Source organism: Trichoderma ghanense, assembly GCF_004382785.1.
Source record: "Trichoderma ghanense strain CCMA-1212 chromosome Unknown scaffold_5, whole genome shotgun sequence".
NCBI lineage: Eukaryota > Fungi > Ascomycota > Sordariomycetes > Hypocreales > Hypocreaceae > Trichoderma > Trichoderma ghanense.
Genome location: NW_027395668.1, coordinates 517,386 through 531,119, shown reverse-complemented (window position 1 = coordinate 531,119; position 13,734 = coordinate 517,386). Strand labels below are relative to the sequence as shown.

Below are 13,734 nucleotides of genomic sequence, written 5' to 3'. Positions count from 1 at the left end.
CACCAAACTTGTGCCTCAATGACTTGGTAAGAAAGAAATCATCTTTCTTACGTCTTTGGGCAGAATACGTTGTACAGTACACAGAACGTGTACGAGACATCTGGGCAACCGTTGTGTGTGTGTTTTTTTTTTTTTTTTTTCGGTACGGTCCTTATTTTCTCGAAGTACCTATAGATCTCGGAAAGCGTGTGGCCGGTTTTCACTAGGTGGGTATCCGAAAAGGGGGGAGGGAGAGACGAGTGAAGGGGGACCGGACCTTCTGAATGAGCCATGGGGGCCTGGGAAATGCTTCTTATATATCTATATATCTTTTGAAGGTTGCCGTTTTAGAAAAATAAAGTTTCTTTATATTGCAGAGAAATTAATACCTAAAATGCCATCTCCATCAAGTACGCCGTTGACTCATATGCTTGCTTGTCCTTTGTCTCAACAAAAAAGGAATGCTAGGGCTGGTCTATCAGTCATCAACATAGATGCCATGCCCCTTCCTCCGCCGCAACAGTTCCGCAAGGGGAACGTCCTCATCCTGCTCTTCCGCATCCTCATCCACTCCGTAATCCGCCAGACTATCGCCATCCGCATGAGTCCACCCAAACAGCAAGCCCTCATCGTCACTGCGGCGGTCCGCCTGGTGATACACATCCACCTCTTCCAGCTCCGCCATCAAGTGCCTGTTTCTCCGCCGGAGGTCCTCTTCCTGGCGTCTCCTGAATGCCTCGACGTGCTCCTCGGTGCTGAGCCCGTAGTCCTCAAGCTCCATCTCGTAGTTGCGCCGCGAAACGCCCATTTCTCGCTTCGAAAGACGCAGCTTCTCCGGGTTGACGGGCGGCCACATGCCCTCCTCGCGATTGAACCCGTTCTCCTCCCACGTCCACCCGGGCCCGGGCGCCGTCTTGCTCACGCGCGGGTTGCCCGCCAGCGGGAAGAACCACAGGAGCACGTTGGCGGTGCCCATGGCCTGCGCCATGTTGGCGAAGAAGCCCACGTCGTAGGGGAACTCGACGTGCTCAAGCTGCAGCCTCTCGCCGTCGGGCCCCGCGAGGTCCCACCAGTCGCGGGCGCCGCTGCGGAAATTCGCCTCGTGGCGGTCGTGCTCGAGCTCCTCGATGGAGGTGCGGTTGAGCGCCCAGCCCTTGAGCGTGGCGAAGAGCATGAGGCCGAGCGCGAGGCTGGTGACGGACCAGGTGAGCGCCGTGGCGGAGAGGCCGACGAGGCCGAAGAGCGAGGGCCCCAGGTGGGAGGGCATGTGGCGCGTTTCCCAGAGGGCGAGGAAGCGCTGGCCGAGGAGGTAGCCGAGCGCCCAGAGGGAGAGGTTGGCGTAGACGAGGAAGCGCAGGAAGTGCGGGAAGGTGGTCATGGAGACGCAGTTGCGCGTCCAGGGGCAGTGGTGGTCCATCTTGGGGATGCAGCGCCTGCAGTGCCGGCAGTGGTGCGCCCTGGGCGGCTTCGGCGCCTGGCACTTCTTGCACCAGCGGCTGCTGTCGGTGGCATCGAGGACCTGCTCTTCGAAGACGTACCGGCCCGGGTCGACGGTCACGGCGCGGAAGTAGCTGATCCAGAGGCAGAGGAGCAGCGCGTTGAAGACGAGCGTCTCGGCGCGGGAGGGCGGGCCGGGGAGGAGGTCCGGGTCGGCGTGGAAGATGTACTGGGTGAAGTAGCTGAGGAAGACGATCAGGGCGCAGACGGCGGGCACGGCGAGGGCCTCGATGAAGGGCGCGTCGCTGAGGCCTGCCATTGCGGGGAGGCTGGTGGTGATGCTCTCGATGGGCGAGGATGGGGCATGGCTTGGAGTTTGCCGTTCACATTGATGCTGTCAGTAAAGAGTTGCTGACTACTCCAGAGCCTCGTATTGATTGATACCAGGTTTATCAATGATCCTTTTTGGCGGAGAAGTGCGGAAATGGTTCCATCTTACCTTATGTAAGCGCCGCGCCAGCTTGGCAGGTGTGGCCCCCCCTGAAACAAGCCCGAGAGGTGAAGACTTGAGGCGAATGAGGGAATGAAAACTCCGATATATTGAGAGAAGAAACACACGACACGCAGGGCAATAGCTGGCATCGTCATTGATACTGCGCTCGATTGACTGGAGCAGAATGAGAGCTTCATTCTCCTCGACTGCTCGCGGCTAAGAGGTGCTTTTGCACAGACAACGCACAAAGTGCCTGGATCTTTGCCGCCTTGGACTCCTCGCGCCATGGCTCGGGTCCCGGCTGTGCAGGTGTCTGCTCTTTGGTATGGTATATACGCTCTCCTTGTGGTTTGATTTCATGTGAATTTGGGATCGAGTGTTGCTGACGAGCCTTACAGCAGTGTTTTGTCGTTTGTCTACATCTCTCACTCGTTGGAGCGCCACTCATTAACCGGCATGTGCATTCCCGCGCCCACCAACGCTCATCACATCTGCTAACATCAGCCCCAGAACGCCCTCGGCTATCATCGTTATTAGTACTGCTTTTGTCAGGCCTCATCTGCTATGGCATCAGTGCTGCAGCGAAATTCATCCCCGGAGCGGACGGCCGCTTCGTTTCCGCCGAGGAGTCGATGCTGGGCGTTGCCTCTGACGACGCGCTGCTCAAGGGATCCAACGCCCATCTTCCCAAGCGCCCTCGGAGATGGTCGATTCCGGCCCTGGTGTTGATCATTGTCCTTCGACTGGAAGTGTTCCATCTGGTGAATAAGCAGCAGCAATGCGCTACTCCTGGGCTCGAGGTAAGGCGACGTCACTGAAGCAAGAAGAAGATGAGGATGAGAATGGGGAGGACGTCGATTTTGGTGATGAGACAGACATGAGATGAAGGGGGGATCCAAAAGCTTACAAATATTCTTCATGGTAGGCTTTTCTATGCATAATCCTCATTGCATATGAGATATTCCAGACACGCCGCAGATGGGGCTTCCCCGTGTCCGAAGACGACGACGACCCCTGGCGCAGCACCTTCGACGACATCTATGACTGGTTCAGCGGCCCCCGCGTCGTCATGTTCAACACCGTCGTCAGCGCCTTTGTCTTCTCCCTGGGGACGTACCTGTCCCTCTCCAGCATTCGGAGGTCGACGTACTTTTGCTTCCACCTCATCGACAGCCGCTTCAAGACCGTTTCGCTGCAGCTGTTTGGCCTCGTGCTTGACGCTGCCATCATCGTCTTGCTGTGGCGGCTGCTGGCTTGGGCGAGGACTATCAAGCTGCGACTACGCGTCCTTAGCACGGTGCTGCTGCTGTCGTCCGCCTCGGTGGGACTTGTATGGGTTGTCAACACCATCTTCAGGGGCACCCGCGGAGTGAGGGTCTCCGTTGGTTCCCTGTACGGGTTTGACGCCCTAGTGGACAGCTTTGCTTTTGCCGCTCTACTCATTTCGTCCATGTTTTGGATATGCGAGACGTCAACCATCACGCCCATCAGCACCCTGACATTCCTGGTCGGCATTTGGAGCGCTTGCGATAAGATCTTCCACTATGGAGACTGGCTACACTTATCACGACTTGCTGCGCTAGGGCCCCTGTGGATGATTGTTGCCGGCACCATCGTCTTCCTCTACCTCCACGACCTGCATTCCGTCCTCTTTATCCGGCGTATCCTGTTTGTGGTCCTTCTCCTGTCTCTCCTTTTGGCTACAACCATCTTCATCTTCGTAAAGAAGCCCCAAACCTTCCGCAACGGCATCCATCCTGCCAACGACCTCGTCTATACGGCCCACGTCGAACACGACCGCTGGAAGGCACTAGTCAGCGTCAGTGCGACGCTCACGACGGCTGTCACCGTCTACCAGGAGCGACACAACGGGAGGCTGCCGCCCCCCAACTTCGACGCGTGGTACAAGTACGCCGCGGATGACTCGGTAATGATTGACGAGTTCCAGCAAATCGACCGGGACGTGGCCCCCTACTGGAACGTCGCTCCCTCTGTGCTTCGCAAGAGGGCGGATGAGATGGCGGCGATGCCGGACGTGGCCACCGTCACCGTCAAGGATGGCAAGGTTTCCCGCAAGGACACGGGGCGCGAGGACGACAACAAGGACCTGGATGAGCTGGTCAGCATGATCGCCAAGTTCTCGCAGCACCTCCCCGACATGGTCCTGCCCATCAACCTCCTCCCGGCCCCCCGCGTGTTACCGTCGTGGGAGGAGGCCAACACCAAGAGCAGGGCTGCCCAGCTCAGCTCCGTGGCTGACCTATTGACTCGGCGCTCGACAGACGAGGCGGGCAATGGCAACAACAACAACAACGGCAACGGCAACGGCAACGGCAACGGCAACGGCAACACCACTGCGCCAGCGGAGCACGAGAAGGAAACGATCGCCGAGCCGAGCATCCAGTCGCCTCCTCCCTCTTCTTCTGCTGCTGCTGCCGCTGCCCCTATTCCTCCTCCTGGGGTCTCAGCACCAGGAATATCGGCTAGTGATTTACGTCGGATGATGGTCGACGCCTGCTCACCCCTGTCGCGGAGTAGGACGAGGCCTCACTGGAACTTTATGGAATTCTGTTGGTCGTGCGCCAAGGATCACACGTACGGCCAACTACTGGCAAAGTGGCAGCAGTCGCTCGACACGTGCGCCCAGCCAGACCTGCGGCTGCTGCACGGCTTCTCGCTCACGGACCCGCCGCGGGCGCCGCTCCGGCACCTGGCCCCCCTGTTCGGGGCTTCCAAGACGGACGAGTTCGGCGACATTGTGATACCGCTGCCCAGGACGAGGCTGGAGCAGCCCGACATCAAGTGGCAGTTTACGCGAAGATACGATAGTCTGGTCTGGAGAGGGGTCGTGGGGGAACACGCGCCCAATAGTCAGGCCCTGCGCGGGAGCCACAAGTATCGCCTGCTGCACCTCGCCAGCGCGCCGTACGCGCGCGACGACGTCGTCATGGTCCTCCCCACGCCCGGCGACCGCGACACGTTTGGCTACGAGAGGGTCTCTGCCTCCCAGGCCAACGCCCTGGTGCCCTTCAGCGTGGGCGTGACCAACTCGACGCCCTGCGCCGCCCCCGGCTGCAGGCTCGTCCAGAAGGCGTACGGCCTCCGCGACGAGGCCGTCGAGCCGCTCGAGTACCGCTACGTGCTCCTCATGGACGACGACGACGGCCCGCCGCAGCACCAGCTGCTCCGCACCCTGCGCTCCAACAGCGTGCCGCTCGTGTCCACCATCTTCCGCACGTGGTACACCGAGCGGCTCATGCCGTGGCTGCACTTTGTCCCCGTCGACCCGCGCTTCCAGGCGCTGCACACGACGTTTGCCTACTTCTCGGGGACCGTCGACCGGCCCAAGGTCAACGGCAGAGACACGGCGATGCAGGGCAGGACGGCCGACGCCGAGTGGATCGTCCAGCAGGGCCAGCGATGGGCTGCTCAGGCGCTGCGGCAGAAGGACATGGAGATTTATATCTTCCGGCTCCTGCTTGAATGGGGCCGCCTCATTGACGACGAGAGGGACGGCCTTGGATTTCGCAAGGATGACAAGGGGGGGTTCCAGAACGACGCATGGACCCGGCATCAACAGGGCGGGGAGAGATAGAATCAAAGGCGAGACGAAGAAGAGCATCTACACAGTATACCTCACTTAACCTGCAGGACTGGCAAGGCCTTGCAGGGTAGTATATGATTTCCCCCCCTTCCTTTCTTCTTGTTCTTCTGGATGCCGGTACGGATGGGGTTATTGGATTTCAAGACCAGCGTTAGATTAGGTCGGGACGCATCTGTCACATATAGTTGCACAGCAGCAAGCAGCGCTTTTTGTGTGTCATGAAGAAGAGCAAAGTGATACCCAGCGTGGATCTTCACCACATGGACGGAGCACGCCGATCCAGTTGGGCTTAAACTCGAGTCGTTACTCCATACGTCTCCAGACGACAGTGCGTGATTATTGGCCTGCGTCAAGACAGCAATCCTTCTCTCGTTATTATACCATGATATATGAGCTGCATGACGAGAGAGCGCAATTTTTGGACTACTGCTGGCACATGCATGCCTACCTCGGTGTCTCTCCATATTCCACGCATGACGAGCGGGTTCTCTGCCCCCTCTCCAATATTCCAATGGTACATTCTTGCTGTAGCAGATGGAAGAGTGGCTCGGCTTGCCACGTGCATGCAGAAGCGGTTGGATAGCAGAAGGCATATGAACGAGGAATTGCCGCCCCTTTCATGCAGAGAAGCGTTTTGGGAAATGGGCTGCGACAGGGATGGGCGCTTGCGAGAGCGGCATGTGGTGGCATGCTGTTATCATGGCCTTGGTCTCTTTGGTCGAGGTTGAGTTCCAAGGAGGCTGGTGATGGTAATACTGCAGCTCGCACGATCTTCCTAGCAAACAATGAATGGCCCCTTCTTTTTTCCATGCAAGGCGGCTGCAACCAGGGTCATGGGAGGGAATAGGGAGACGCTAGGCGAATCCAACAGCCTCTGCGGCAGGCCGAGATATCATTACTAGTTGTTGCCATTGAGATGTGAACCCGGGCGTGTTTCGGGCCTTGTGTGCCAAATGAGCAAGGTTGATCATCAAGGTGACGAAACCCAGTGTCGGTGATGCGGCGCGCTTCCTATGCTGCAAAGATGAGTGTCTGCGGAGTTGATGTAAGACGTCGTGATACCCTTTTCTGAACTATTATTATCAACTCAGTAGCACATACAACATGGAGGGCATCGTTGAGATTTCAATGGGCGCACAGGAAGATGCGGTGGGAGTTTCGCAGGGCGCTCGGTCTGTCGAAGTATTGGCTCGATGCGAAGCAATTTGGGGGGTGGGTTGCCGCCGGGACGGATTGGTCCAAGGCCAAGGGGGAAGGATAGGGGCGCAAGTCTTTGAACTGACAGCGCCTTTAGGGGCGAGCCGGGCCGCCGGTCAAGTCTCGGACGTACCATCGACGGCAGAAGAGAGGCGCGTTGACGATGCCTTGGCGTCATCAGTACCCAAGACACTGGGGTAGTCGCTGCATCGTTCGATATGCACGGTGGGTTTGAGCAGACGCGCCTTGCAGTTGGAGGTGCTCGGTAGGCTTGAAGCTGAGACGGCATCCATGCAGTGGCGCCAGTAGCTCGCGGAAGGGTTGTTTGCCATCAAAGTCAACAGACAATAACAGCCATCGAATGGCTCGAGAGTTGAGCCCCAATATGGCGACGACCGCCTGGTAGATCATAGGTGAACACGTTGATATGGAGCATGATTGCGGCAACTTTACTCGCTGAGGCGCAACCTGTGGAGAAGAAGAGCCCGACCGAAGATGATGCGCAGCCTAAACGCTCCAGACTGCATATCCCAAGGCCGGGAGAGCTGAGGGAGCCGATATTGTGCTGAATTGGACCGACACAATGATGCTGCAGGCGGATGGAGGTTGAGGAAGAGGCGAGAGCACTCCTGGAACATGAGAGGGACAATAACTTGCCGGGGTACCAAGTATGGCCACCTCAGGTGAGAGTTCCAGCCCCAGTGACTCCGTGCTTTCACGTTGTCGTCTGGCAGATACTGTACTTGTAGCCCCGGCTTTAGCTGACTTGGCTCGACGCTGGCGAGATGGCCACAGGACAATTAACGAAGTACGGAGTAGTCGGCCGGTAGGCGGTTTCATAGCCGTGCAAGTGCGTCTGTACTCGTACAGGGTTTCAGCCGAGCATCCTGTTTGGATCAGAGCCATTGCCAGCGGCATTTAGACACGGCGTGGGTGTTGATAAGGACAACAAAGATCAGCCGCGCATTGGTTGTGAGACGATGCATGGACATCCAAGCAGAGAGAGAAGGGCGCTTCAGGCGCAGTAGCACGCTGTGTGATGTGCTTGACCTCTTTCAGCCGCCCCAGTCTTGATGCGATTGAGCTTTTTTCTTTTCTTTTTGCTTGCCCTCCTTTGCTCTCCTTCCCACAGCATCCTCTTTCCTGACGTGCCCACCCCTGGTCAGCAGGCTTCTTGTCTCATGTAGTTGTAGCAACCCAAGCTGGCCCGTTGCCAGAAGTGGACGATGAAGCAGCGTCTTTGTCTCTTCTTGTGGGATGCCGGTCTGAGGGATCGTAATACTCGTAAAACAAGGAGCAATTTGAAGGACGAAGCTGTCCGAGATAAGCTGGGCGGGATAGTCCCTGTACTCTTGCTCTTGCATCTAGTAGTATGTACGGTACAAGCAGTCGTTGTAGTAATACTATGTCGGCATTCTGTTCTCCGTAGCTCCATATTGTAGAATCCCTAATAAAGAGGCCGGAACGAAAACGTTAGTCTCCGCAGTGACTATCGGCGAAGGAAGCGGTTCCGCGGTGGGTTCGACGAACCCCTGCTGGAGGCTGGAGCACTTTGGAAGAAAGCAAACTCTGTGGATTCCGCTCTGCCCTTGTGCTCATGATCGGGATCGAGTCGAGGCGAGGTGATGTGAGGGCAAAGGAGCTGGTTCTCTCGATCCCTCCAGCTCTCAGGAAGTTTGTTCCGGTGTGGCAGACTGGGGGATATTACAGCAGCGGGAAGGAGCTGGTCCAGAGACGCCAAAAGAGCAACTGCCTCGAATCCATCATCCCGCCTGTCAGTTGTGGCAGCGGCATCCCACGGCTACAGCACAGGCACTACGCGACCGGTACATGTACGGAACAGTTGCGCTGGCCTGTGCGTCCGTGGCTCTCAGTGGCCGGCACTCCGCCATGGTCCCCTCCCGAGTGCCCCCAAGTCCCTCCAAGACCCCCAAAAGGCCCCCATCCACCTGCACCCAGTGGCCAGCCCCTCAGGGCACGTTTACCCACTGCTCGTGGTCCCTTGTACCTGGGAGGTACCGGCCGCTCGCTAGCCCTCGCTAGCCCTCCCCTCCTTCCCCCAGATTCTCGCTTGCGTCCAAGCGCTGCTGCCATCCGATCCATCGACAAATTTTTTTTTTCTCGTCTTCGGTGTGATCAGATGCAGCTCCAGCCGCTGGGCTCCTGATCTGCAGGGCCCTTTTCCGCCCGACTCTTTTCTTCCCGTTCCCTGTGCTGTGCTGTGACACTTGTTTCTTTTCTTTTTGCGATCCCTTCATTTCGCTCCTTTTGCTCCGTGCTTGCGGCGTACAAAGCAGGCAATTCGTGTGTATAGAGTGCTTTACGTGTCTATTGTGTTGCTGGTAGTGCCACGGTCAGGACTCCTTTTTCTTGTCGTCTCTTCTCTCTCTCCGAATCTTTGATAGAGCAACATTGCACACCTCCCGTATCCCCCTTGTCCCTGTCTCCATGCCCTCTTGTTCTCCCTTTCTTCCTTTTTTCTTCCCGCTGCTGTAGCCACCTATTTACCCACCTGTATCTGTGCCTGTCGCCGGCTTCATCTGATTCGCACGTAGCATTGCCTGTGTCTGCCTGTCCACCTGTCATGACGCCGGCCAAAAGCCCTCATGGACATTCCCTCTAGTACCTCCCTCTGTTACCAACTTCCTCTTTCGTGACACTGGTTCGTGGCGTGCTAAAAGCCTCATCGCTCTCTAGCCTCTAGCCTCCGCTGCCCTTTGGGCCTTAGCCCTACCTGGGTAGGTTCGGCCTGGCCCTGCGCATCAGAGGCTCCGTACTAAGCGAGCGTATTCGCGATGCCGCCTCTCGACGCTTCGTGTCTGTGCCCTGGCCGGCTCCGCCCACGATGGCCTCTCGTCTGCTTCGCACAATGGTTCCGTTGCCTGTGCGAGGATCATACAGTACAGCACAGTACAGTACATGCACTCTACGCCAAGTCTGTGCATACCTGAGGTATGTACAGGTCTTCCCGCCCTGTGCCATGATGCCTGCCGCTTCTGACGACGTTCAACTTGGCTCGCCTGATGGTGTGGTGGGCTGCGGCTTGGATGGCCTTGAGCCTTGACCTTGCTCTCAAACAGGCTTGGTCCTCCGTGCCCGCCATCCCGCCACCTGGGATCCTCAAGCTAGATCCCGAGCAAACCCGCTTGTTCAACTTCGGCGCTCTGGTCGGGATGGCGCTGGGGCTCTGTGACGGCCCTCCCTGGCCGACTTGCAGGGGTCTGTGGTTAAATGCTTCCGGCAGACCATTTGTCGTCGTTTTATTGTTATTAGCCTCTGTGCGTGTGCTCGTCGTGCTCCTTGGGACCGGACTCGTGCTGCGAGTCCAAGTACAACCACGGCGTCTTGGAGCTGGTAACCCCTTTGGCGGCATCGTGGGCTGCATACGTGGGCGTGGGAGCGCCTGAGGTGCTCGTACTTGTACACACACGCCACGGCTGGATGCCACCCTTGTCCACCGTGGGTATACCTGCAGTATCGTGTCCCAGACCGAAGCTCTTTTTCATCTAACCTCGGCCCTGTTCCAGCTTGACAACTGCGCAGCAAACTCGGCCTGGCCTTGGCACCTGGTGGCGCCTCTCGCGACGATAATCGCACTCGACTGCCTTGCGCGGAGCTCAGGCCGCGTTTTGGGCCGCTGTCGCTGCCGCTGCCGCTGCTTGAGCAGACAGGCATTTCCTCGTTCGTCTCTCCGGCTTCTTCTCTTCCCTGCCAGTCGTTGGCCGCATCTATAGTATCTCCTGGACGAGACCCCGCGTTCCCGTTGCGCCTCTTTTTCTCCCTCCCGACTACTTTTTTTTTTTCGCCCGGCTTTTTTTTTTTTTTTATTTCCCTTGAATTTTTCTTTGGCGGGGTTGAGTGGTCTTTTTTTTACGCGCCTCGCCACTACATACCTGCATACACACGCTCACTCACTTGCGCATTGCCTTGCCTTACAGCTTTCCCTACCTTACCTTACCTATCAGACGTACATACAGTACAGCCAGAGTACGAGTGCGCGCAAAGGGACGACGGCAGAGCGGAAGCGGAACGGGCCAAGGAAATAAAGGGAGCCATTCTGCAGTCGCCTGTTGCCCATCAGGTAGCTCTACCTGACCTTGCCTGCTTGCTGCGACTGCTGCCGCTGCTTCAGTGGTATTGCTATCGCTCGTCCGCCTGAACCCGTGTCCTCCCCTTCCCGCCATCACCCTGTCCGCATCGCATCACATCACCATAAGCACACGTCGCTTTGCCTTGGACAGCAGTGGGTAATATACAAGCTCTCTGCCCTTTGCCCCCTCCGCCAGTCGTGTCGAGTCTGCGAGACTAATCGCCTGCAAGCCGCACCAGCTCCGCGCCACTCCAAACGTCCAGTGCCCAAAAGTCGCCTGCATCCTGCAGCGTCCGACTCATTCGCCGTCCAGTCCAGCTCGCTCGCGGCCGCGCGAATCGCTGCTGGCATCCATCTGCGCGGCGGGAGGCGGCCCATAAACCCCCGCCTCGTCGCCGTCCTGCTGGCTCAGACTCGCACCATCTCGCCCTCATCTCTCACCTTTTCCTCACCTCGCCTCACCGTGATCGCGCCTTTTTGCCCCGGGCCCCGCCCCCCGCCAATAATGGGAATCTGATCGTCCGCGCCGGTCCGCCCGTTCTACAGCCATGAACTCCGTCCACAGCCTGATAGACGCTCCCGCGCCAGCCTCGGCCCAGGGCCCGGCGCCGCTGGGAGCCCAGGCCGGCCTTCACCTCCACGACCACGCCCAGGAGCAGCCGCAGCCGCATCACCACCAGCTGCACCGCCTGGCCTCGCCCACCCCGATCCCGGGGTCGGCGACGGCTCAGGGCCAGGGCCCGGGCCCGGGTCCCGTCGGGGGCCTCTCGCTGTCCCCCTCGGCGCCCGCGTCGGCGCCCACTCCTGTCCATACGCCGAGGCCCGAGGACCTGCAGCAGAGGCAGCTGCCGCCGCCGGCCACGCCGTCCATGGCGCACTACGCCCCCATTGCCTCGCCCCCTATGAGACAGGACACTGGCTCGTCAATCTCGACGCAGGCCACCACGGCTACCCTGGCCTCTACAGAGACCAACAACACATCGTACAGTGCCGACACCTCCCCTAACCTGCACCAGTCCATTTTCTCCCTCAAGGATGGCTCCGACGTCTCTAACAGCCGTCGAACCAGCAGGAGACGTACCGGCCCCCTATCTCAGCAGTCCAGAGAGCGGGCCGCCCTGATCAGAAAGCTAGGAGCCTGTGTTGACTGCCGCCGCAGGAGGGTTGCCGTAAGTTGTGACTCCCTTCTCTTTCCGCCCCGTATGGTGGTGCCTCCTCGTTGGTGCCTCGTCCCGGCCTGCATCGCTCGGCTGACACAATTTGCTCCTCCCCCCTGCGTAGTGCCACCCAAGCCATCACAACATGACTTGGGAAGATGTGGTTAGCAAGTTCCACAGGTCGCACAGCCCGGCCGTTCAGGATATCGCTCCCTCCCTCGCTGCTGCTGGCCGGCCTCTCAGTCCCGCAACGCCCCTCAACGCTGCCCAGCCTATGTTCACGCATGACCCCCAGGAGATGGAGATTGATGCCACCACCACTGTTGCTGGCGGTGCCGCGCCTGGCCATCATCATCAGCCTGGCCGTCCGCCGCTGAGCGAAGCCCGCATCCGCACCCCGCTACCGACTGGCCCTAGGCTGGAGAAGTCCATGTCCCTGCCGGGCATCGAGAGCCTCAAAAATGACATTCAGACCAATGCCGCCCGCATGCTGTCCGCCACGACTCGCGGCCGGTACAGCTCGGTCCAGGCTCTCTTGCTGTTCTGGCAGGACGACGACGAGGCGATGATGGTTCAGAATGCCGTCAGAGAGCTCGCTGACGTCTTTGACAAGTACTACCACTATACGTTTCATATTCAGCCAATTCCCTCCTCTTCGGAAGGCTGTAAAAGCTCGTGGAGGTGGCTGTCGCGCAAACTCAACGACTTCGCCGAGGAGCGCGATCAGCGCGACGTTTTGAAGATTGTCTACTACATTGGCCATACTTTTCTGGATGGGAACCGCGATATGGTTCTGGCAAGGTAAGAGGATCGCGCGAGCTGAATGTTGAATGCCGGCTCTCCTGCTGACTAGGGATTTTCTTTCCGTAATCTAGCTCCAAGGACCCCGAGCGGGCCTCGACGATTAGGTGGAGTGGCATACAGCAAATCCTCGAAGAAGCCTGCTCAGATACCCTCATCATCATGGATGCCGCGTATTACCCCCCGGCCAGGATCGTGCGGCAGCAGGGCGTGCTCGAAATCATCGCGGCCTCCCTGTCAGAGGACCACCTGACGGCTCTCGACCGCTGTGCATTTACTCTGGCTCTCGCCGAGCAGCTACGCACGCGCGCCGCGCGCCAGACGCCCCTCTCCGTGGTGGAGCTGCACTCGATCCTCATGGCCCTCTACCCCAAGATGGCCCGAGACCCGGCACCCGAGAGAGAGATGGTAGTGAGCTTCCCCGCTCCGCTACACACCATGATGTCTGGAAACTCGAGGCTCCCTTCCATTTTCCTCTCGCCTGTTCAGCAAAGCAGCCCGTTGCGGAGCAGCTTCTCCTACGAAAACAGCCCGCAGCTACACCTGGCCATCAAGCTCAACGACGAGAACATTGACATTGACAGCTGGAACGAGTGGCTGCGCATGATGCCTGAAGGAATCAAGGACATAAAAATTGAAGGACCGTTTCGGACGACTTTCAGGTAGTCAAAGAGAGGGGAGGGGGTGAGGTGATGAACCGTATTTTGTGCTTTATCCTCTCCATCCGAGGGACACATTCAGGCAACCGCAACGGCGGCTCTCACTGTGGCAATTCGCGCTCAGACCAGAGTAGCCATCCCACTGCTACGTGCCTCACGTTCGTGGGCCTTGATTCTTTTGTTTATTTCAAGCTCGGCGTTGTTCCGTATTAGGGCGGTCAACATATTGGGAGGCTTTTTTTTTTTTTTTTCCATTATCGATGCTCAAAAAGAAGCGCACAAAATTTCTCACACACATACTGTACGCCCACTGATGA

The 13,734-nt window shown here is 58.3% G+C and overlaps 4 protein-coding genes across 4 annotated transcripts; 2 read left to right on the top strand and 2 right to left on the bottom strand.

Moving 5' to 3' along the window:
- Nucleotides 1–457: 457 nt before the first annotated feature.
- CCMA1212_005112 (Palmitoyltransferase PFA4) lies at nt 458–1,735 on the bottom strand (the record flags this gene model as incomplete). The annotated part of the gene is made up of 1 exon (XM_073702389.1): nt 458–1,735. One exon carries the CDS (start codon nt 1,733–1,735, stop codon nt 458–460), a length of 1,278 nt encoding a protein of 425 aa, XP_073559243.1.
- Nucleotides 1,736–2,194: 459 nt separating this feature from the next.
- Nucleotides 2,195–5,504, top strand: CCMA1212_005111 (uncharacterized protein; the record flags this gene model as incomplete). The annotated part of the gene is made up of 3 exons (XM_073702388.1): nt 2,195–2,237; nt 2,420–2,709; nt 2,835–5,504. The coding sequence occupies 3 exons, from the start codon at nt 2,195–2,197 to the stop codon at nt 5,502–5,504; spliced, it is 3,003 nt and encodes a 1,000-aa protein (XP_073559240.1).
- A 3,982-nt stretch (nt 5,505–9,486) lies between these two features.
- CCMA1212_005110 (uncharacterized protein) lies at nt 9,487–10,083 on the bottom strand (the record flags this gene model as incomplete). Its single annotated transcript, XM_073702387.1, has 2 exons — nt 9,487–9,592; nt 9,671–10,083. 2 exons carry the CDS (start codon nt 10,081–10,083, stop codon nt 9,487–9,489), a joined length of 519 nt encoding a protein of 172 aa, XP_073559241.1.
- Nucleotides 10,084–11,348: 1,265 nt separating this feature from the next.
- CCMA1212_005109 (uncharacterized protein) lies at nt 11,349–13,424 on the top strand (the record flags this gene model as incomplete). The annotated part of the gene is made up of 4 exons (XM_073702386.1): nt 11,349–11,357; nt 11,400–11,969; nt 12,082–12,758; nt 12,833–13,424. The coding sequence occupies 4 exons, from the start codon at nt 11,349–11,351 to the stop codon at nt 13,422–13,424; spliced, it is 1,848 nt and encodes a 615-aa protein (XP_073558930.1).
- Nucleotides 13,425–13,734: the final 310 nt, after the last annotated feature.